The sequence below is a fragment of the Microcaecilia unicolor genome, chromosome 6 (assembly GCF_901765095.1).
Source record: "Microcaecilia unicolor chromosome 6, aMicUni1.1, whole genome shotgun sequence".
In the NCBI taxonomy this organism is placed as follows: Eukaryota; Metazoa; Chordata; class Amphibia; order Gymnophiona; family Siphonopidae; genus Microcaecilia; species Microcaecilia unicolor.
The window spans coordinates 41389414-41414177 of NC_044036.1; the positions used below are offsets into that span (position 1 = coordinate 41389414).

The window sequence follows — 24764 nt, forward strand, 5'->3', positions numbered from 1 at the left end:
TGCACTGAAAGCTGAGCATGCGCAGGTGCCGTTATTGTGGAGAGTAGCGTTCTCGTTACCATCGGGGGGAAATCTTGAGCTGGCCGAGTTTGGGATCCCCACCAGCTACCGCTAAACGTGTGCTACTGTTGGGCGGGCCTGAGCCCTAAGTGGGTGGGCTTCGGCCCACCCAGGCCCACCTGTGGCTACGCTACTGGCGCTTTCCCACTCATGGCAGGCTCAATGAGGCTTACATATACAGGTACTTATTTGTACCTGGGGCAATGGAGGGTTAAGTGACTTGCCCAGCGTCACAAGGAGCTGCCTGTGCCTGAAGTGGAATCGAACTCAGTTCCCCAGGACCAGAGTCCACCACCCTAACCACTAGGCCACTCCTCCACTCAATGAAATCTCAATGAAAGGAAGGATTCCAGTCACTGCAGTACATTACCTTCAGTATCATGGTGCAAACTGACAACTGCTGCACTGCTGTTCAATAGAACCAAAAATGCATCCACCCCAACGGTCATAAATAACTGAAATCAATGTGTTTCTGCTTCTTTTAGCTGCTAATGAGAAGGACTATTTTGATACATAGTAGCTGGCATGGATTTTGTGTCAGAGTTGGAGGGGGGGGGGGGGGGTACCCTGGTACAGTCCACATTTTGAGTGCTGATTTGATAGTCTTTTAAATTATGCTGAGTTCTATTTCATAGCCTGCTTGTTGCCACCTCTAGTTTTGCAACAAGGCATTGATGTTGAGGGACAGATTTAAGGTCCGCTAAACACAGCAAAGGAGGGTGGGGAGAATCACCATCCAAGAATGCAGGGAAGAGGAGGGATGTGCAGAGGGCCCAAATTTGTGGTTTATTTTTGGTTCATTTGGGATCTTTTTCTAAATATTTGGAAATTTTTTTCACTTTCACACATTTATTTTAATAAAAACAAATTAATGAATATACACTAATCAACTTGATGCATATTAATTCATAGATATCACAAGCAGTCCATAGTCTGAGCAAGAATGCCTCATTAGACTCATTCCGATCAAGGACCTGGAGGGAGCTGATAGTACTTCTAGTTTACAATGATATGTTTGGCATTAGTTGGTGAGCCCATATGACTTTAAAGTCATGCTACTCAGACCCCGATGCACAAACGTCACTGTTAAACATCATGCATGTTTATATCTGCAGTTGAACTTAGTGATTTTGAAACAGCAACTGATGCTCAAAGGAAATTGCTTGCAAATAAGATGAACGGCAATTCTGTAAGCGACTCGGTAGGGAAAGCACCTAGCACATGCATAGAACAGTCTCTCAGTAAGAGTTGATGTTTTTCACATGCACTTCTGTACTGAGTGCTTGCGCTCGGTGTGTTCCACCTTCAAAGCTCGGCTTTCCACTAGAGAGTGACAAGGTAATGGTTACAGTGGTTACCTGGTGAAATTATTTTAAAATTGCACGATACTGCTATGGTAACAGTAGTACATTAAGCAGTAGTGCTGCAGGAATGGGGACCACAATTAGTTTTATCCTGCGGTAATGGGGATAAAAGGTTGACTGCCCCGCCCCCAAGCCCCAATGGGCCCTCCCCGGGCCTACTTTAACACTCTCTGGTGGTCTAGTGGCCTCTTCAGGGGCAGGAAGAACCCCACTCTTTCCTACCCACTGCCACTGCTCTAGCTGATGTCGCAGCTTTTGACACTGGCCAGGGAGGGCAGTGGGAAGGAAAAAGTGGAGTTCTTTTCTGTCCTGAAGAGGTACTCGTGATGTGTAGCTCTGCCCAGCACTGGACCGGTTAGTGTGTAGGAGGGAGGAAATGTATGGAGTATAGGTGCAGTGAGCGGGGCTGTAAAAAAGGAGGATGGAGTGTGGGTGGCTGGAAACCTCTAGGTAGCTGTGGATTTAGAGAAGGGGGCTGGAAACAAAGTTGGATGGCTGCGGGTACAAGAATGGGGGCTGAAAAAAGTAGGGATTGTGTGTGCAGGGGGGTCTGGAAAAAAGTGTATAGAGTGTGGGTACAGGGAGGAGGGCTGGAAAAAATAGGAATTTTGTGTGTGTGTGCAGGGGAGGCCTGTAAAAAAGGTAGATGGGGTGTGGGTGGAGGGAAGGGGGCTGGTGTGTGGAGGGAGGGAGGGAGGGGGCTGGAAAAAAGATGGTTGGTATGTGCAGGAAGGGGGGCTAGAAAAAAGATAGCGGGAGTGTGGGGGGCTCGAAATGGTGTATGGAGTGTGGGTGCAGGGAGGGGGCTGAAAATTGCATAAGGAAGATCTTTCAGCATTGAGCAGGGAGTTGCAGGGGAAAAGATATTATTGTGGGGATGGTGAGGGAACAGGGATGGAGAATGCAGGGACAGTGAGTTGATGGGGTTACAAAGTCAGCTTGACTGCGGGGATGGGTGGGGACAGGAAAATATTTGGGTTGTGGAGAGGGTGTGGGGACAGGCAAAAAAAATGCTGGTTGCGGGGAGGGAACGGGGATGAACCTTTGTCCCTATGTCACTCTCTACTTTCCACTCCTAGAATGCACATAGCCAACTGAAACACAGAAAAATTGTATATGTTTAAGCTATCAAATCTTGTTTATTTCATTTAAAATGCAATTGCAAAACAGCTGCAGTAACTTAAGAATTTGGGGTGTGGGTTGGGGTTAAATTCACAAAGTTTACAAAGAAAATGCTTTGTCCCTGAATCATTTGCTCAGCTGGAGTGATTTTTTTTTTTGGGGGGGGGGGTGGTATTTTGCTTTATTTATATTTGCTAGCCCTTGTTTGCCAAAGACTGGGCAATTTAACACAAGTACTCTACACAATCCAACAAACTGTAGTGCAAAACAAGCAGACCTGTTGAAAACTTTGCACGTTAAGGTGCTCAGTGGACGGAAATGTCTGTGCATTGCTCGGAATGTTCATTTTAATTCTAATGAACTGCTTGTAATACAGTTATATAGGTATATTAGTAGCTGCTATGGCAAACAGTAAAAGGGACTTTACTGTGCTTTAGATGCTAAATAACCTTTGCTTTAGTCCAGCTACAACCGGTCTAAAGCAAACTTTGCAAGCACAGTAAGCTTTGTGCATCAGGCTCATAGTGGCAGGGGTAGACCAAGGGTAGACCCCTCCCGATGACTCAAGGCTTTACTCCCTAAAGTCCAATATCCCCCCTCCCCTTCCTTGCCACCTCCCTGGCAGTGTTCTGCATCTGCCCTACCTTTCCTTACTGGCCCCCCTGAGGTATCCAGCATCTGCCCTACTGCCCCCTCCCCTGAGATGTTCAGCATTTGCCCTTCTTTTTCCTACCATCCTCCCTCCCCCCCCCCCCCCCCCACCCCAGGTATTCAGTATCTGCTCTTCTTTTCTCTAACTCCTCCTCTGAACCCCTCTTCACACACACACACACACACACACACACACACACACACACACCACACACCACACACCACACACCACACACATCCAGCATCTCTCCATCTCTGCTCTTCCCTTCCCCTGCTGGGCTTACTTCACTTCTTCTCCCACTCACTGCTGCTGAACTGCTACCTGGGCCTGCCACACTAAACAAGAGCCCCATGGCCAGTAGAGGATCTTAATTTGAGCAAGCTGAAGGCCTGCCACTTTCCAGCTCCTTCAAACTTCCTGTTTCGGAGAGGTTTGGAAGTAGCAGGCCTTGAGCATGTACAAATACTGAAGGCCCCACAACCAGTCTTGCTGATTTTTATTTAGTTGTCATGATTGCAGTGCCAGTGCGCTCTCTCCCCCCTTTAAATAATTGTGCCATCCATGATGCCTAGTCCACCTAATGGGTGAGTCACCTCTGGTCACTAAGACACAGGGAGAAACACCCCATTTCAGCCTCGTCCCTTAGCAGGTGCCTGCTTTGGTAAGCAGGAAATCCAGGCCTGTTGATGGTAATGCATTTCCTCTGGAATATCATTAGGCACAAGAATTATTATTTCATGGCAGACAGAGATTGTAATTCCTATTACCACTGACAGCATAATCGAATCGAACAAAATCACATTATTTCTTAGCTGTGTGGAATAACTAAATTCTGGGAGAGGAAAATAGTTTTCTGTTTCCAAGACTTCAACCTGTCATTGTGCCAAAACAATTAAAACTCCATTTTCAAAAGCGAGCAAAACAAATCCTCAAGCAACTGCCTTGAGTTGTAGGCTTAACTAAACCAAATGGACAGTTAGGGAGGTCCAAGTTTATCTTATCTACTAACATATTTGTTTGCATATTTGTTTATGCCTAGAGAGCCACCTCCTACTGCTTTGGCTTCCAGCCTTCTTGGAACCAGCACCATCAGATGAAGATCAGAGGTTGAGGAAAATTGACCTTTATTTGTATCTACCTGTGTCCCATGCCCCAGTTTTTAATCTGATTGTAACAGGCATATGCATACACTAGCAAAATTATTCATTTGGCAAAAAGTGTGTGTGAGTGGCTGAGACAAATGCATACATGCTGCCAGTTACTAAATTAAGTATTTTTCATAGGCACATAGATGTGAAAGAATAATTTTAGAATTAGTTCCTTAGGGGCCAATGTGCAAAAGTCCCCGTAATAACCCGCTCCCTGTTTCCACCTTGGTAAAAATTACTAAGGTGGAAATAGTGAGCAATGCTTAAAACAAATCACATGCAAATGAGCTCGCTATTTCCACGAGCAGCTCAGCAGGGAGAATGCTTACCACATGCATGGAATAGTAAGCCTTGATACCTCACACATGCCCAGAATGTCTCTCCCCTCCCCCCCCTAGGCCAGGTTGGATTAACACCTCCTTGCCCAAGCCACACAAGAGTTCTCTTCTGTCTATGGTGAGTGCTGAGCAGAGTCTCTGCTCTTCTTTTTCACTCCCAGGCTTCTTATCTTGATGATGCCTTTGTAGGGTAAGAGTGGGTGCCGAGCCATCTGCACCTGACTGACCCTGAGCCACCAAGGAAGCCATGTCCATTCAAGAACAGGGGTAGAGGAAGTAACAAATAACAACTGACTGGCAGATAGAGGAGGAGGAAGTGGCACTGGCGAGTAGAAGGCCAAAAGCTGGCACTAACAAACACAGACCCCACAGATGCCAAGAAACTGACCCAAGAGGAAGATGTTTTTAAACAAAGAGAGCCAGAAAGTGCCTAGCAAGCTTCTCTCTGGCTTACATCAGGGTAATTACTGTGCCGAGAGCCCCTGAAATACCAACCAGACTGCCCAGGGGCCACCATCATGCAACGACAGCTCCTGACCACCCGTAACAATTTCCATGCAAAAGGTAGGGGCTGCTTTTGCGCATTGCTTGAAATGCACATTTGAATAGTAATTACTTCATTTGCTTGGAGAAAAGGCGGCTTAGGGGAGATATGATAGAGGTCTATAAGATAATAAGTGGAATGGAACGGGTCGATGTGGAGCGTCTGTTTATGCTTTCCAAAAATACTAGGACAAGGGGACATGCGATGAAGCTGCAGTATGGTAAATTTAAAACAAATTGGAGGAAATTTTTCTTCACTCAGCGCGTAGTTAAACTCTGGAATTCGCTGCCGGAAAAGGTGGTTAAGGCGGTTAACTTAGTGGACTTCAAAAAAGGGTTGGACGACTTCCTGGAGGAAAAAGCCATAGAATGTTATTGAATGCACAAGGGAATACAATATTTCTAGGATGGGCGGGACAAATTGCTTGTTCTTTTGGCCGCTGTCGGTGACAGGGTGCTGGGCTCGATGGACCCTTGGTCTGTCCCAGTATGGTGATGCTTATGTACTTATGCTTATGATTCTCATTGTCTGCTTCTGCGAATGACAAAACCTCTCTGAGTCCCTTTGTGCATCTACCGCAGAAACTGTACTCATTAAACCGGCTTGTACCAATCAAAATCACACATTGCTGCCTCAGTCTGTTTTGTGCATCAGGTCCTTAATGTCTTCAGATCTTGTCTTCCTTTGCATGACATTTTGTTAGTCTATCCCAGCTCTGTGCATACTGATATTGTGTGCAATGCATCATCGGATGTTCTCGTCCTCTACCCCACCCCTCATGCCTCTTATGTAGCAGATTTTTTTTTTAATTATTCGTTTTGAGTAGGATTACCATATGGCTCCAGAAAAAGGAGGACAGATTAAGCCAGTCTGGGTTTTACTTCCATTGCTTTCAATGGAAGTAAAATCTGGACTGCTTGGAGCCATATCGTAACCCTAATTTTGACTAGCAAGTTGTCAGATATAATGACGTCACCACAAGGTCTTTAAAAATGGAGGGTTTTTTTTTTGCTCAGTAGTTTGAGAAAGGCAACAACATGAAAAAGTAAAGCCATTTAATGTGAGTGCTGGATGCCATTGAGAGGCATATTCGAACGGGGGCACCCATCTCTAAGGACGTCCCGGCGAAGGGGGCGGGGAAACTCGTATTATCGAAACAAGATGGGCGTCCATCTTTCGTTTCTATAATACGGTCGGGGATGCCCAAATCCCAACATTTAGGTCGACCTTAGAGATGGTCGTCCTCAGAGATGGTCATCCCTGGTTTTCGGCGATAATGGAAACCGAGGACGCCCATCTCAGAAACAACCAAATCCAAGCCATTTGGTTGTGGGAGGAGCCAGCATTCGTAGTGCACTGGTCCCCCTCACATGCCAGGACACCAACCGGGCACCCTAGGGGGCACTGCAGTGGACTTCACAAATTGCTCCCAGGTGCATAACTCCATTACCTTGGGTGCTGAGCCCCCCAACCCCCCCAAAACCCACTCCCCACAATTGTACAACACTACCATAGCCCTAAGGGGTGAAGGGGGGCACCTACACGTGGATACAGTGGGTTTCGGGTGGGTTTTGAAGGGCTCCCATTTACCAGCACAAGTGTAACAAGTGGGTGGGGGGTGGGCCTGGGTCCGCCTGGCTGAGGTGCACTGCACCCACTAAAACTGCTCCACGGACCTGCATACTGCTGTCATGGAGCTGGGTATGACATTTGAGGATGGCAAAAAAAAATGTTTAATTTTTTTTTTTAGGGTGGGAGGGGGTCGGTAACCACTGGGGGAGTAAGGGGAGGTCATCCCCGATTCCTTCCGATGGTCATCTGGTCAGTTCGGGCACCTTTTTGAGGCTTGGTCGTGAAAAAAAATGGACCAAGAAAAGTCGGCTAAGTGCTAGTCAGGGACACCCTTCTTTTTTCCATTATCAGCCGACGACGCCCATCTGTTAAGCACACCCCAGTCCCGCCTTCGCTATGCCTCCGACATGCCCCCGGGAACTTTGGTCGTCCCTGCGACGGAAAGCAGTTGAAGGCACCCAAAATCGGCTTTCGATTATGCTGATTTGGGCGATCCTGAGAGAAGGGATGCCCCTCTCCCAATTTGTGTCAGAAGATGGGCGCCCTTCTCTTTCAAAAATAAGCCTGATAGTTTTAATTTCAGTCTGACTGAGAGATAAATATCTGTATGCTGAGCATACTGCTGTAAACGCTGCTCTTTGTTGCTGGACTGCACAGTATGAGAGCCTCCAGCAATGCGCTTGTGATCGCTAGTAAAGAATAATGCAGAGCCTCTTGAGTCTTTCCACATCATGTAAAAGTAGAGCTGCTTAAAGTCTAGAGAAAATGCAAGAAAACCTTGTGAGAATGTGTGTGCTACTTTTATAAAAAGGTATTTTTAAGATGTTTAAAAAAATAAACTTTGTGAAAACAGTTTGATGAAGAAAGATGAGGAGACCACAGACTATCTGTAATACCTGTGACAACACAGCAGGCGGGCACAAATGGTCAAGCTGGGTGAATCGTGTGGTCCTTTTCTGCTAGCTTTCTGTTTCTAGTACCGGGTCTGTGGTTCTCAACCCAGTCGTGGGACACACCCAGCTAGTCTAATTTTCAAGGTATCCACAATGAATATGTACAGAAACTGCTCTGTTGTTGCCTGCAGCTCTGTATCATACTAATATTTGTGGATAACCTGAAAGTCTGACTTTGCCAGGTCAGGTGTATCTGGGAGACTGGGTTGAGAATCACTGAGCAGCCTGGGTTTAAAACGGGGACACAGAAGATGTCATTTGATCCAAAAGTGTAGTTTTGCGGAGAGTTAGGGAGGGCAGGGTCCTCTCCTCAAATGCACTGTGTACTAGTGCTGAAGTGACCACAACCCGCACTCTCAATATATATTTATTTGCTAAAAATTAAAATATACCACTCATCCAAATGTTGTTTTCCCAGCAATGACTTTGCTATCCCTTTTTGCTCCCTCCTTTCAAGGTAAACAGGCAGACTGCTTGATCTACTTGATCCTATTTGTATGGGTCTACTTTGCTATCATTCATTCGCTGCTCTTCCTCCCATGCCTTACCACTAGGTCTGTGTCTGTCCTAAGTATGCTTGAATTAGGTTACGCATAGCTATTGCCAATATTGGCTTATGATCCAAAATCATAGAAAAACAATTTAAGTTAATGTGATGATGATCCTGGAATCATCAAGAAATATATACCAACTGTATTGTACCTTGATTGCTGAAATGGCAACCTATGAACAGATTCCTGGAGAATGGATAGTTTTATTTTTTTAATTTAATAATCAAGATCAATTTTAGACATGTTTGTTATGTTCCCATAGATCAAGTGGTGCAAATGGAATTCGTCAGGTACTGATTATCTGCTGTTTATGTTGTGTCTGTTATTGGGAAGTTGTTGGCTCACTATACTGTGGTATGACTGTGAAGGCAAGTCTTTTTATATGCCCTAGCTAGCAGCTGTTCCTCTTTTAAGCTTTGTGCTTCAGTTCATAAATGATAACTTAGCTGAAACATGGTCTCCCCTTAGTAAATAGAAATGTCTTCAGCGGTCTTTATGTGCAAGACCTTGTTTTGTTGTAGGGTCCTAGGATCAGTCTTGTTGAAGCTGATTCTTCATTGACCTTTTAAATATTTTGTGACTAACAGAGCTCATGTTACTTTATAATAGGGTTTCTATCCTTAGGTGTTTAGAAAGCATGAATTTACATGTTTATTTTCCACCTAATTAGGAGTTCTTTGAGTGTACAAAACAATTAGTGTTTGTTGATGTTTTTCTGGTAGGTACCCTTTCCAGGGGAATCGGATGCATACATTTTTGCAGTTCAGAAGTTGGTAGCACAAACAATACAGAGTGTGTGTGTGGGGGGGGATGCAATAGTGCTAGCAGAAGTGGGTTTATTCCTGGTGTTTCTGCAGTAAATACCTATTTTACTCTTTTTGTTCTAGTCATAGGTGATCAGTGACTCATATGTTTGGGGAGGCTAAAATGGGTAGGCCTAGGACAGGTTGGGATGTAGCGCAGCATGCCATGCCATGGTGTGGTGTGGCAAGTTAAAATCATGGGGTGGGAGGGCAGTAGGCGCACTAGAAATGTTTTAATAAAATAAAATAAATACCTATGTCAGCAGTAAAGGGACAGTGGGAACCTGTTGAACACAGCAGAGATGGACCTCTGCATTGCTGCTCTGGGTACCTGTACCAGCCCCACCCCCGCCCCAAGTACCTCTGCTACTGATGGTAAAATGCACAATGAATACAGTCCAGGGATTATGTGCCAAAAAAAAATCAAGTATTGGACCAAAATAACATATAGGCATATTTTCAAAGCACTTAGCCTTCCAAAGTTCCATAGGTTTCTATGGAACTTTGGAAGGCTAAGTGCTTTGAAAATATGCCTCATAGTGTATTAAACAGAATAATATTTGCAGTATTCTGGAAATATGTGGAGGTACTTAAACATTTGGCTCCCACTCTACCTCAGTGCTCTCTTGTTGGCCATGTGAACAATGGTGGTCTATAGTCCTGTAACAGACGTTCTGTGGTACTGGAAACCAGAAAGTGATTTTTCTAGCAATTTTTTGGTAGGTTGCCATATGGCCACCAGGCTTCAGATGGCCTTTAGTTTACGGTTGAGTTACCAAACATGTTTGGAATATGTATTACCTTTGTTGTCTCTTTGTGTTTATTATCTGTTGTTTTCATTCTTTATTATAGTAAATCACTTAGGGCCCCTTTTACAAAGGCACAGTAGCGTTTTTAGCACACATTAAAAAGTGTGCACTAAACTCTAGAGATGCCCATATATTTCTATGAAGAGACCGAATTTACATATACATGTGGGGACTGATTGAATAACCAAAGTAAAAAAATGTCCCAAACATCAATCTTTCATCTAATTTTCATACAATTCTATAATACAACGGAAATAAAGTAATATATTTCCAATTATGTCTTTTTTTAAATTTTTTTCTTCTTGATGTTTGGGACATTTTTTTTTTACTTTGGCATATATTTCTATGGGCATCTATCGTTTAGCTCACGCTAATCATTAGAATGCGCTAAAAACACTAGCATACCTTCGTAAAAGACCCCCTTAGTGAATTGATTTGCAGTATATCAAATAAAGTTTAACTGTGACTTTGTGTGAGGCCCTTTTACTAAAAGGAGTTAAGCACTTAGGGTAGATTCAAGAAAAGTCAGCATAAGTTAAGTGCCAGCAATTTAGGGACTCTGTCAATTCTATAACAGCAGTTCTGCACAGAACTTCCATTATAGAGTACTAGCATAAGTCTAAATTGACACACCAAACTTTAGGCACGAGCATTTATGCCTGCTGAAAAGCCGGTTTGAGTGTTCGTGCCTTACTGTAGTAGTTAGGTGCGTGACTAGGAGTGGCCTAGTGGTTAGGGTGGTGGACTTTGGTCCTGGGGAACTGAGGAACTGAGTTCAATTCCCACTTCAGGCATAGGCAGCTCCTTGTGACTCTGGGCAAGTCACTTAACCCTCCATTGCCCCATGTAAGCCACGTTGAGCCTGCCATGAGTGGGAAAGCGCGGGGTACAAATGTAATAAAATAAAAATAAATAAATAAAATAAATATCCTATAACATGTGTATGGAAGTCCTGGGTACCCTACTAACTTACCATTCCTCTTCTCAGTCCACACCCCCTTGCAATTGCACGTTATGGATTTTGTGCACATGTTATAGAATAACGACTAAGGTCAGTTGCCCATGTAACTGCTTCTTGTTGCCAATTAAATTTGCTGATGACACAAAGTTATTCAAAGTCGTTAAATCGCGACAGGATTGTGAAAAATTACAAGAGGACCTTACGAGACTGGGAGACTGGGCGGCTAAATGGCAGATGATGTTTAATGTGAGCAAGTGCAAGGTGATGCATGTGGGAAAAAAGAACCCGAATTATAGCTACGTCATGCAAGGTTCCACGTTAGGAGTTACGGACCAAGAAAGGGATCTGGGTGTCGTCGTCGATAACACACTGAAACCTTCTGCTCAGTGTGCTGCTGCGGCTAAGAAAGCGAATAGAATGTTGGGTATTATTAGGAAAGGTATGGAAAACAGGTGTGAGGATGTTATAATGCCGTTGTATCGCTCCATGGTGCGACCGCACCTTGAGTATTGTGTTCAATTCTGGTCGCCGCATCTCAAGAAAGATATAGTAGAATTGGAAAAGGTGCAGCGAAGGGCGACTAAAATGATAGCGGGGATGGGACGACTTCCCTATGAAGAAAGACTAAGGAGGCTAGGGCTATACAGCTTGGAGAAGAGACGGCTGAGGGGAGACATGATAGAGGTATATAAAATAATGAGTGGAGTGGAACAGGTGGATGTGAAGCGTCTGTTCACGCTTTCCAAAAATACTAGGACTAGGGGGCATGCGATGAAACTACAGTATAGTAAATTTAAAACAAATCGGAGAAAATTTTTCTTCACCCAACGTGTAATTAAACTCTGGAATTCGTTGCCGGAGAAAGTGGTGAAGGCAGTTAGCTTAGCAGAGTTTAAAAAGGGGTTGGACGGATTCCTAAAGGACAAGTCCATAAACCGCTACTAAACGGACTTGGAAAAATCCAAAATTCCAGGAATAACATGTATAGAATGTTTGTACGTTTGGGAAGCTTGCCAGGTGCCCTTGGCCTGGATTGGCCGCTGTCGTGGACAGGATGCTGGGCTCGATGGACCCTTGGTCTTTTCCCAGTATGGCATTACTTATGTACTTATTAGCACCACTTAACACTACTTAGTGCCAATTATTGCTAGTTTACCTTAGTTATCAGCTCCTTATTAAGTTTTTTTTTTGTTTGTTACATTTGTACCCCGCGCTTTCCCACTCATGGCATGCTCAATGCGGCTTACATGGGGCAATGGAGGGTTAAGTGACTTGCCCAGAGTCACAAGGAGCTGCCTGTGCTGGGAATCGAACTCAGTTCCTCAGGACCAAAGTCCACCACCCTAACCACTAGGCCATAGGTGTGCAACTGCCTTTGTTCTGCACACACAACTTTGCACATTAGGAAGGTATTTTCAAAAGAACATCCAAGTGAGAATTGGAACACCCTGCTCGTAGTTAGCTGCTTGTGTCAACAAATGTTGTCTGAACTGTCTTTTAAACACTTGATAGTTTGTTTGGCTTCTAAGGAGGAGAGGCAAATGCATTTTTCTTCACAAGGGGTCATCGGCATGGCAGCAATTCTGATATGCTGCCTCAGGCCTCCTCAGTGCTTTCCCTCTGCTGTGATCCACCCCACTTTGAAGTAATATCCTATGGATCACGGCAGAGGGACACCACTAGAGAGTGCAGGCAGCACCTGTCAACCTCCTGTGAAGAAACGTGCATTTTAAAGGTTTGCCGGGAAAGTGAGGGAGACATTGGATGGGAGTAGAGAGAAGGAGAAGACATACCAGCCCACAGGAGGCCCTTTGATGCTGTGGCACCCAGGGCAGCTGCCCTTTTTGCCCCCCCCCCCCCCCCCAATGCTGGCCCTGCTGGGAAATGGAGGGGTCCTGCCTTCATCCCTCCAGTGGTCAGCTGCTGAATCAGAGCACCATTTTGTACTCTGTACATGATTGAAACTGGTCTAGATAAAATGACCTATTTTTTTTGCTTGGACATTTCTTCCCGTTCCATTATCATAGAAAGATTTCCTAATTTTGGGTCTGCCTTAGTCCTGTCCAAAACACGCCCCTTTACTATTTGGACAAACTACAGTGTAAAATGTACAAATGCTGCCTTTCGAAAACTGCAGTTTGGACATTTTCAGCAGATGGACCTTTTTTTGGCCATTTTGAGGCATCCATCTGCTTTGAAAAATGAGCACCTAAGTGTACAGTTGGGGTGCACAAGTACAGTGAAAACTCTGTTTTTGTTGATAATTCCGAAAATAATCGATGAAAACCGAAACCGACGAAAACCGAGGCAATAAGAAAATTTTCTTTTAAATGAATAATCATTTTTCAATGATTTCCTTCTTCAACTCAATCGTGTTCCTGTCCTTCTTCTTTGAAGGACTGCTGGCTATAGAAACTTTTTTTTGTCCCATGATGAGATTAGGCAGTTAATCAGAGGCACTGTACCAGAAGCAGCAGTGTGGGCAAAACGATGAAATTTTTATCATCTGAGAGCAGGCAGTTATGCAGAGGCACTGAACCAGAAGCAGCAGTGTGGGCAAAACGACAAAATTTTTATAATCTGAGAGCAGGCAGTGATCCCACAACCCGGAACAACGCCACAGGAGAACGCAAAATTAGCAGCGTGGGCATGCCGACGAATTCCGAGGCAACCAACAAAAACCGAGACAAAATTTTCGCTAAAAATATCGACAATAACCGAAAATGACGAAATCCGAAGTCAACGAAAACCGAGGTTTCACTGTATATACAATTTGGGGGTTAATGGTTAATGTGCGGAAACGAGCTACCACATGACCACATTAAGAGGTTTTGCAGTAGTTTGCCTTCTATTGCCCATTACTGAATTTTTCAGAATTTTTTTGTCATAGCGTGGGCAGACAGTTGGCGTGGAAGCATTAGTTGGCTAGTTTGTTGCACTTATTCATTCATTCATTCATTAATTCATTCAAGTATTTATATACCACTTAAACCTAAGCAGTTTACAGTTTCATTTTACAGGTACTCTGTCTGTCCCTTGTACTACTGTTATACCTGGGGCTAAGTGACTTGCAAAGGGTCACACAGAGCTGTAGAGGGAATTGAGCCAGGTTCCCCAAGATCTCAACCCACTGCTGACCATCAGGCAGCAGCAGGAATCAAACCCATAGTGGCCAAAATTGCGGCATTGCCAACACTGAATGTTGGAACGACGTCGATTGGGGCAATGGGAGCGAGGATAGTGGCGAGGTTGTGATGGGTTAGGCTTGGTGGGGTCTGATGGGTTAGGCTCTTGGCAGCCAGGGGTGGCTTTTACAGGAGCCTGTTCAACGGGCAGCTGTGTCAGATAGACTGTACCGGAGATCTTTATTGGTGTCAGATCATCAGTATAGGGAATCATTTTGTCAGTAATAGTGGAAATCCATTTATTGAGAATTTGCAAATGTTGATTGCAGGTAGAACCTGTTGTGTGCGTGTTAACATAGTTAAGTAATTTGTGGAGAATTTTTGGATTAAAAGTACCATGTCGAGGCCAAGAAAGGGCTAGCCATATTTTATTCCATTGATACCAGGTATTGCAAAATTTAATAAGAATCATGTGGTCTCTTGGAAAGTAGTTTATCACTCTCTCAAGAGGCACCATCATGATATGAGTACTGGAACCCTAGTATTGTTAAACACTTATATATAGGTTGTGGTAAACCCTAATAACAAACCTAGTCCTTTAAAACACCTATTTCATTGTACACATGTTTCACTGTTATCTCAAAAAGAATGCTTAGTATAATATTAAAACCCAAAAATAATAAGTACACCAACTCTGAAGCGTTACCACAACTAATGTGGCAATGATCGACAGGTACAAAGGGAGATCGTTAAAGTCCCCCCAGCATCCCAGAGATCACAAAAACGACTCGCCCCTCTAAAGGTACATCTACTTCAGAACCCTGCGTATCTGGGTCTCAAGATAGAGTCTCTACGAGGGGCCACACTGTGTCAAATCTTCCATAAACTATATCTCCGTTATTCCCTAAACTATATCTAACTGTATCACCATTATATCTTCTATGACTCAAATATCTTTTAATGTCTAGACCTTGTATAGCCTCTCCAAAGAACTAGGAACCCCCCTTACCATCAAAGTACTTGTACAAGATTTTCACTACTCACAAAATGGGATGGTAAAGGACTCAAAAAAACGGAATAGGTAGAATATATTATCAAACAATGTCTCTTTCTACCACTACTACAACTTGTTAGCAAGCTACACAGGCCAGTTCTGGGCAATGCACATAATGTGGAGAAAAAAGACATCAGGTATAACGGACCACCTCTTTGTCAAAGGACAAGCCTTTTGTATAACGAGGGGACCGTATCAATCACGTGTCTTGAAAAAAACTCCACACTATTTTTTACAGTTTCTAACTTGCCACTAGCTTAACCATGTACCTTGTCAACACTTGTAAAGGAGATTCAAACAACAAACTCTAAATGCAAAAAAGAACTTGGAAAGAGTACTTATCTTCACCGGAGAATTATCTTGCCTAATAACTCCAGCTTCACTTTCAACGTACTCCACATCTAATAAATCGAAATCCCGACAGGGTTGCCCTGTTTCGCTAAATTCAAGCTGCTTCAGGGGAATTTTTAAGAAATCCAAGCTTAGGTGTCTCGCCGTCTCCCTTAATCCCTGGATCAAAACATGGCGGACGGTCTCTTCACTTTCACAATCCGTTTTTATACTCGGCGTCTGACGTCACTCAGAAGCCCTCCAATCAGAGAAACGCTTTCCATTCCAGCGCTACATTCAAACCTCCGGGTATGACAGTCTTAAGTTCAAAAATCCATCGTTGTTCTCTCTGTCGTAAAAGCCGTCTAATGTCCCCTCTTCTTTCAGAAACTCTCATCTGTTCTAGTACAATACAACGCAACTCTGAAAATCGATGTTGAAATTGTACACAGTGTGAGACCATAGGTTCATAGGTCTTCTCCGATTGAATGCAATGTCTATGCTCTATTAATCGAGTTTTTAAAGACCGGGATGTCTGTCCCACATAACATAATGCACAAGGGCACATTATGATGTAGATCACATTCGTTGAAGTGCAATCTGTTATAGAGTGCAACTTATATTTCTTGTCAGAAATGGGGTGCATAAATTGATTAGAACTTAACATGATATGACACACTGAACAATGTCCACAAGCGCCATGAAATCCATCATAAGGTCCTTTAAACCTATCTTGGTCCCAGACTTCCGCTGGGCATAAAGTATCATTCAGATTGTTATTCCGTTGATAAGCGAAGACCACTCTCAAATCCCGGAAACAGGAATGAACCTTCAACATCGCTAAATGCTTTCTGACAATCTTAGATATTTTGTCTGTATGTGCATTATAACGTGTTACAAATGTTAACACCTCTTCAGGCTTCTGGATCTTCGGGCTAGGATGCAACAACCAATCTCTGTGATTATTCCTAGCTCTCTTCTTCGCGGTAGATACCAATTTCTTCGGGTAACCTCTGTTTAGCAACTTCAATTCCAGCTGATCAGACTGTTGTTGATAACCCATAGTGGAAGAACAAATTCTTCTATATCTAAGAAATTGAGCAAATGGAATGTTCGTTCTACAATGGTGAGGATGCATACTAGCAAATTGTAAGGTAGTGTTGCGATCCGTAGGTTTGATATATACTGCAGTGGCCAGGCGCTGATGTTCTAAAGTGACCCAAATGTCCAAAAAGGCGATGGCTGAAGTGCTGTGTTTGGCTTCAAACTTTATTGTATCATGACATGAATTTAATTCGACGACAAATTGGTCCAATTGTTCTACTGTGCCCCTCCAGACCATAAAGATGTCGTCAATGTATCTGAGCCAACAGACCGCATGATCGAATAAGGTGGACGTATAAATCCATCTTGTCTCAAAATATTCCATGAAGAGATTGGCAATGGTGGGAGAGCAAGCCGCACCCATGGAGACTCCTGTCTTCTGAAAATAAAATTTCTTATTCCAGGTGAAATAATTCTTGGTCAAAGTGATACGAATTAAATCAATTATAAAATTCGTTGGTACCATCTGAGGACGAGGTCTAGAGTCCAAAATTCCTTGCAATACTAAGATTGCTTCTTCTTGAGGTATTGACGTATATAAAGCACAAACGTCTAATGTGACTAATAAAATATTAGTTCTTTCTTGTATCTGTAAGGCTTCCAAAAGGATCAAAAAATGAGAACTATCACGCACATAAGATTTTATCAAAGTCATATGGGGTTGTAAGATCTTATCTATATATTGTGCTGCTCGTTCCAATAAAGAACCCTTGGCTGACACTATAGGACGACCAGGCGGATGTTCTATGTTTTTATGGATTTTCGGTAATGTATAAAAGACAGGAACTTTAAAAAAACGATAGTTCAAAAATTTATATTCTCTTTCTGTAAGAAAACCTTCTTTTTTGCCTCTATCTGATAATCTTTGAATAAGCTCTTGAACCTCCTCAGAAGGATCTTCGACCATCTCGAAATATGTGTCCCCATTGGCCAACTGACCTGCAATCTCCTCCATATACTGTGTCGTGTCTTGCACCACCACTGCCCCTCCTTTGTCTGCCTTCCGAATGGTGATTGTGGAATCTTTTTTTAATTCATATAAGGCAGCCCTTTCGTCCTTGCTCAAATTAAATTTGCATTTAGGCAAATGAGATTCCATCTCCTCCAGATCTGTTAAAATACACATTTTGAAAGTTGTCAAAACTGCTTCTAAATTGCCCGAAGGACACCACTTGGAAGGTTCGCTTACTAAAGATCTGTCTGGGCTCTCCTCCATTGTATTTGAGGCAAAAAACAATCTGAGATTCAACTTGTGGATGAATTTCTCAAAATCCATACGAAATTGAAAAGGGTCATGAAACCCTGTAGGTACAAATGTAAGTCCTCTAGCCAACACTGCAGTTTCAGTCGATGTTAATATTCGATTAGAAATGTTCACCACTGTTGATTGCGTCTCTGGGACCGCGTTTGGGGTCTCTGATTGAAGTTCCGATTTCCTCTGCTTCGCCCTCTCCAGGGTCTGGTTTTTTCTTGCATATTTTTTCTTGTCTCCCCTGGCGGATCATTGGCCTCCTCATTGCTGCTGGAAGTGTCAGATGAAAATTGAAATCTTGTCTGTTTTTTAACATTAGTTTCCACTGGTTCTTTCCTCATCCTTAGCAAGATATGGCCTCCAAAACTGAACATAATACTCCAGGTGGGGCCTCACCAATGACCTGTGCAGGGGCATCAACACCTCTTTTCTTCTGCTGGTCACACCTCTCTCTATACAGTCTAGCAACCTTCTGGCTATGGCCACCGCCTTGTCACACTGTTTCGTCGCCTTCAGATCCTCAGATACTATCACCTCAAGATCCCTTTCCCCGTTGGTACATATCAGACTCTCACCACCTAACACACACGTCTCCCGTGGATTTCTACTCCCTAAGTACATCACTTTGCATTTCTTTGCATTGAATTGTAATTGCCAAACCTTAGACTATTCTAGCTTCTGCAGATTCTTTTTCATGTTTTCCACTCCCTCCTGGGTGTCCACTTTGTTACAAATCTTGGTATCATCCGCAAACAGGCAACCTTTACCTTCTAACCCTTCGGCAATGTCACTCACAAATATATTGAACAGAATCAGCCCTAGCACCGATCCCTGAGGCACTCCACTACTCACCTTTCCATTAACCACCACCCTCTGGCGTCTGTCTGTCAACCAGTTCCTAATCCAGTTCACCATGTCGGGTCCTATCTTCAGCCTGCCAAGTTTATTCAAGAGCCTCCTATGGGGAACTGTGTCAAAAGCTTTGCTGAAATCTAAGTAGATTACGTCTATAGCACGTCCATGATTCAATTCTCCGGTCACCCAATCAGAGAATTCAATTAGATACTTTTGGCACGATTTACCTTTGGTAAAACCATGTTGTCTCAGATCTTGCAACTTATTGGCTTCCAGGAAATTTGCTTTCCTTTCCTTCAGCATCGCTTCCATTACTTTTCCAATAACCAAAGTGAGGATTACTGGCTTCTTCCCTATCACCACTTTTGTGAAGAGGGACCACATCCGCTCTTCTCCAATCCCACGGAACCTCTCCCGTCTCCAAGGATTTATTAAACAAATCTTTAAGAGGATCCGCCAGAACCTCTCTGAGCTCCCTCAATATCCTGGGGTGGATCCCGTCCGGTCCCATGGCTTTGTCCACCTTTAGATTTTCAAGTTGTTCATACACACTGTCTTCCGTGAATGGTGCTATATCCACTCCATTCTCATATGTACTTTTGCCAGTCAATCATGGTCCTTCTCCAGGATTTTCTTAGTGAAAACAGAACAAAAGTATTTGTTTAGCAAATTTGCTTTTTCTTCTTCATTATCTACATAGCGGTTTGCAGCATCTTTCAGTCTCACAATTCCCTTTTTAGTCCTCCTTTCACTAATATACCTGAAGAAATTTTTGTCACCCCTCCTTACATTTCTAGCCATTTGTTCTTCCGCTTGCACTTTCGCTTGCACTTGGCTTCTTTCAGTTTCATCCGGTATTCCTCTCCGTGTTCCTCTTCTTGAGTTTTTCTGTATTTCAGGAACGCCAACTCTTAGCCTTTATTTTCTTAGCCACTTGCTTGGAGAACCATATCGGTTTCCCTTTTCTCTTGCTTTTATTTACTCTCCTTACATAAAGGTCTGTGGCCATATTTATAGCTTCTTTCAGCCTGGATGACTGTCCTTCCACTTCTCGTATGTCCTCCCAGCCCATCAGCTCCTTCTTCAGATATTCCCCCATTTTACTAAAGTCAAGCATGCTTGAAATCCAGGACTTTGAGTTTTGAGTGGCCACCCTCCACTTCAGCTGTCATATCAAACCAAACTGTTTGATGGTCACTGCTGCTCAGGTGGGCACCCACTCAGACATTTGACACACTATCCCCATTTGTGAGCACCAGGTCCAGCGTCGCTCCCTCCCTCCCTTACTTTTATGTAATAATTTTTACAGCACCACATGTAAGTATTTAAAAATTGAAAGAATACCTCAGTGTGTAGGAGCCAATCTGAACACCATAGTTACTAGTCATCAGACTGTCTTGTTTATTTGGTACCTACCATATCACCCCTAATGCACAGCTATGGGAAATGCAGTATAAGATGCTAATACACATGTACATTTCACCTCGTTGAGCGCATAAAGCAACATTGGCCTCCACTTCATCTTGTTTCAAATGTGCATCCCATTCTGCGACACTGGGCCACATGTTCTGGTCAATGTTTCCCAGCTAGTGTGCAGTACACTGCTGTGACTTGAAGCTTGATAAAGGTGTACCATGGAATTCTCACCACTGTCTGATGCTCTGCTCCAAACCAGTACGAAGGCTGTGCTCTTAGTACTTCACAATAACAAAAGACTACAGTAATATAGGAAATGACGGCAGACACAAGAACAAAATGATTCTTATTGTCTGCCCAGTTGAGATTCATCCAGCTTTGAGTGGTTGAATATATAAATCCCTATGTGCAACTCAATATCCCCTTCCACATGTTAACCTTTCTCTCAATCCCTTTTCTTACTACTGCCTTCCACATGTGTCCCAAGTAGAGGTTCCCTGGTGGTATGGGGGAACTGCCAGAGCCTCCCACTGTGATACAGGCATAGCAGTTAATTTCAAAAGCCACAGCTCCAATATGATGGGTTTATGAATGTCTGCCCCTTCTCTCCTTTAATTTAAAAATCTGGAAAGACTGGTAGGGCTTCCAATATAGCCCTAGCTTCTCCTTTGGCTATTTGACTCCTCTTCATCTTCATACTGCCTGCTTTGCATAGGTTGGGGCACCACAGAACAGTTTTGTTAATGCAGGTGTGCCGTTGGGAAGCACCAAGTTAAACACATCTTGGATTAACTATGTTGAAATTTCCTATGTGCAATACCTTTTTTACTGCATGATGCCATATTATTTTTGATGGAAAAAAATATTTTAAAAAATAAACATTGGTCATGGAACTGGTATCTTCTGGGACATGGTGCTTCGACCTTGATTTGTAATCAGTCTGCCCTGCTCCATGATGTGAATCAACAAAGAGGAAGCTAGGCATTCAGAACGTAGAAGAAGCACCAGAAGCTCACAAGGCAAAAAAAACTTCTCAGCAGTTATCTGAGCCTTCTAAAAGGTTATTGTGCGATTCAGACTAGTTGACTTTTGTTTCACCAATTGAAATACTGCTAATTGGTGCTATGAACTTGTTAAGAACTAAAAAAATGTCATCGTGTGCTAGTTGGGTAAAAGAAATACAAGGCTGATTTTATTTTATTTTATTTTTTGTTACATTTGTACCCCGCGCTATCCCACTCATGGCAGGCTCAATGCGGCTTACATGGGGCAATGGAGGGTTAAGTGACTTGCCCAGAGTCACAAGGAGCTGCCTGTGCTGGGAATCGAACTCAGTTCCTCAGTTCCCCAGGACCAAAGTCCACCACCCTAACCACTAGGCCACTCCTCCACTCCACTTTGTTCTGCCTGCCTCAATAGGTATGAAATAAATAGCTCACACCACCAAAACCATCAGTCTTATAGGGGCCTTTTTACTAAGCTGTGGTAAAAAGGGCCCTGCGTTAACAGCGGGGGCCGTTTTTGCCATGCGCTGAGGCCCTTTTTACCGCAGCGGGTAAAAAGGCTGAAAAAAGAAATGGCCATGCGGTAAGATTGAACTTACTGCGTGGCCATGCGGGGAGAGCACTTATTGCCACCCATTGAGGTGGCGGTAAGGACTCCCGTGCTAACCCAGCAATAACCAGCCCGATTACCACCAGGTCATGTTCAAGTGTACAGCGCTGCGTACGTCTAGTAGCGCTTTAGAAATGATAATTAGTAGTAGTAGTAACCCCCTGCGTAAATATTTTTCAAATATTTCTGCTAGCGCTGGAAATGCCACGCGCAGGGGATGGAACTACCAACGACACCTGCATTGGTCCTGCAGTAGGTTTCGGATTGCCGAGTGGTAAATCTGTGTTGGGCTTACCGCCGCTTAGTAAAAGGGCCCCATAATGCATTATTCTAAACTGCCCGTGAATTTTTCACATTTTGGGGGCACAGTAAGCTTACTTTTACCATATTTTCCTGAAGAAACATATTTGTTCTGATTCTGATTGCTTTATAATTCAACTTTTCTTATGGGGGTGGTGTGGATTACAGGGTGACTACTGTACTCATTTGTAGGTTGTAAAGAATAGCGCAGTACATTTTTCTCCCAGCTACAGAGCCTTTCTCTCATTTTCAGTCGTTCAAATTCCTTCTCATATGCATCCCGTCATTGCAGCAAGAAACTTCATTTTTGTAGAAGACTGAAAACCAGGGCTAACCCAACCCTGCCCTGCTGACATCATAGCAGGTGGCTTTTTGGGACATCTAGAATGAATATGTATAAGATAAATTTGCGTGTATTAGAGACCTGGTATTTGCTCATTTCTTGCATGCATATTCATTATAGATGTCTTGAAAATACAGCTGGCTGTAGGTTCACTAGAACAGATATGAGAAGCTTTACCACAGACTTTTGTAACCCTCTACACATGTTCACTGAATCCTATCTGTAAATGATGCAATTCTGCAATAGTCAGAATTTCCTCCTCAAAAGCAGCTATAGCCTACATGACCAGGTTTCCTGCCAAAGCCACAGGTGGTTAGTCCTTGTCAAATTTTAATCTTTTATTTTCCAATAATTGAGAATTTGACATACATTCCACATAAATTCATTTTAATTTAGTAGCGAATAACACTATATAATTTCACAATATTTTTTTGTGGTGGGGGTGGGTTATGCATTTCAAGAAAAATAAAATGATTTATGTATAGAGTTTTTAGGCATATGCAGCCCAAAACGTTATTTTTGTTTTTTCTTATGTCATTTTTAGGAATTTTCATTTTGTTTATTTATTTAGCATGTTTTGAGAATAATGTCAGAGTATGCACTATTTACAGTGGAGGGAAAAATTAAATTTTGGGTTTTTCATGTTTCAGGTTAAAACTGATATGAAATTACATGGCAACACAGAGAGGGTACAAGACAAAGTCCAAAAACAGCAGAAAAAAAGCACACACATAATTTCATAAGAGTAGAAAAGCATTAAGAGCCTTCACAATAGGGACACAGATCCTTTTAATCATGTAGCTTGAACAACACTCTTGTGTAAATGACCCGACACGGGCCGTGTTTCGGCACACAGTGCCTGCGTCAGGGGTCAGTGGGTTATTAAATTCTGGTTGAAAAGGTCTGATGCACAAAACGGAGATACCTCCCCACACAATACAAACTGCATGTAGTTCCTTACTCCTCACAGTTGGAAGCGAAACAGCCCTCCATGTATCGTGTGGGGAGGTATCTCCATTTTGTGCATCAGACCTTTTCAACCAGACTTGTTTATGACCCCTGATGCAAGCGCTGTTTGCCGAAACACCGCCTGTGTCAGGTCATTTGCACAAGATTGGTGTTCAAGCTACATGATTAAAAGGATCTGTTTCCCTATTTTGAAGGCTCTTAATGCTTGTTTTTTTTTTTTCTGCTCTTATGAAATTACATTGGAAATGTTTCAAATGAATGCACATACCTAACTACATTCTGTATTCAATGTAAATGTCCGGAAAGCCCGGCTAGCTGTAGGTTCTTTGTTTATGTGCGTGTTTTCACTATCACACTTTTTAGGGACTGTTTATTCAGAATAATTCTTTATGCAGTAGGAAGTTTAAAATAATCTCCCCTGTAACATAAAATATTATTCAAAACATTTTAGTAGTATTCATACGAGTGCAATGATGCTCATCTTGCTAATCCTGTTCATAAAAGAGGATTGCCTAAGAAGCCATGAATGTAAACACACCTGTGATTTTTCTTTTTTTTGTGTTAAATCCATTTCATCCCCATCTTTTTCAAATTCTAGTTCTTGCTGACAACCTGAAATCTAACCCAGGAATTAAGTGGCAGTACTTCAGCTCAGAAGAAGGTATTTTTACAGTGTTCCCAGCCCACAAGTTCAGGTGTAAAGGAAGTTATGAACACCGCAGCAGGTATGGTTTGATTTGTCTTTGTGGGTAGGACTTGCCAAAATTCTCTCCCTCAAAACTGCTTCCAGTCTGTCCTAAAGAAACAGAAGACCTGCTTCTCCCATCTAGCCACCACTGAGTTTATGAACCCAAATAAATGGGGGGGGGGGGGGGGCATAACTCTTCTGAACATCGGATTGCCATGCAGGACATTACATGTTGCATACGTGCAAAGTATGAGCATGGCACAAAGAGGCTAATTGAAATAAATTATGTTCATAAAAAGTAGCAAAGTAGAAAAAGCACAGAGTGTGCTTGGCATCCAAATTTTAATAAAGGACCCAACATGGGCCATGTTTTGGCAGAATGCCTTCATCAGGGGTCTATTAAAACAGCATAAAAAATACATACTTGCAAACTTATTTAAAAAGTATGCATAGACTTACAAAGTTATGTGGAGGGACATTTTCGATATGACGTCCAAAATCTGAATAGCAAATGTAACTATTTTCGAAAAAGCAAAAATGTGTATCTTTTTTTTTTTTTTTTTCTGAAAATACCATTTGTAACAAGATTTTGTGCTCTGTGTGTTATCTTTTCAGTCCATTTTCAAAAAACAAAAAAACACACACACAAGTGAAAAACATGAAAATCAAGCCGTTGGGATGTAGGGGGGGGGGGGGGTCAACATTTTTAGCAGACTGGTACCCCAGACATCCCAGGAGAGCAGTGAGGCACCCTAGGGGACACTGCTGTGGATGTCGTATAAATGCTCCCAGGTACAACCATTGCTCCCTTATCTTGTCTGCTGAGCCGTCCAAAAC

The 24764-nt window shown here is 43.0% G+C and overlaps 1 protein-coding gene across 2 annotated transcripts in view; it reads left to right on the forward strand.

Moving 5' to 3' along the window:
* CACHD1 (cache domain containing 1) overlaps nt 1–24764 on the forward strand; it is a 534201-nt gene that overhangs the window by 297951 nt on the left and 211486 nt on the right. For both annotated transcript variants that reach the window (XM_030205962.1, XM_030205963.1), the window contains exon 5: nt 23838–23964. In XM_030205962.1, coding sequence (XP_030061822.1) covers nt 23838–23964 — 127 coding nt within the window. The remainder of the gene's footprint in view (nt 1–23837; nt 23965–24764) is intronic.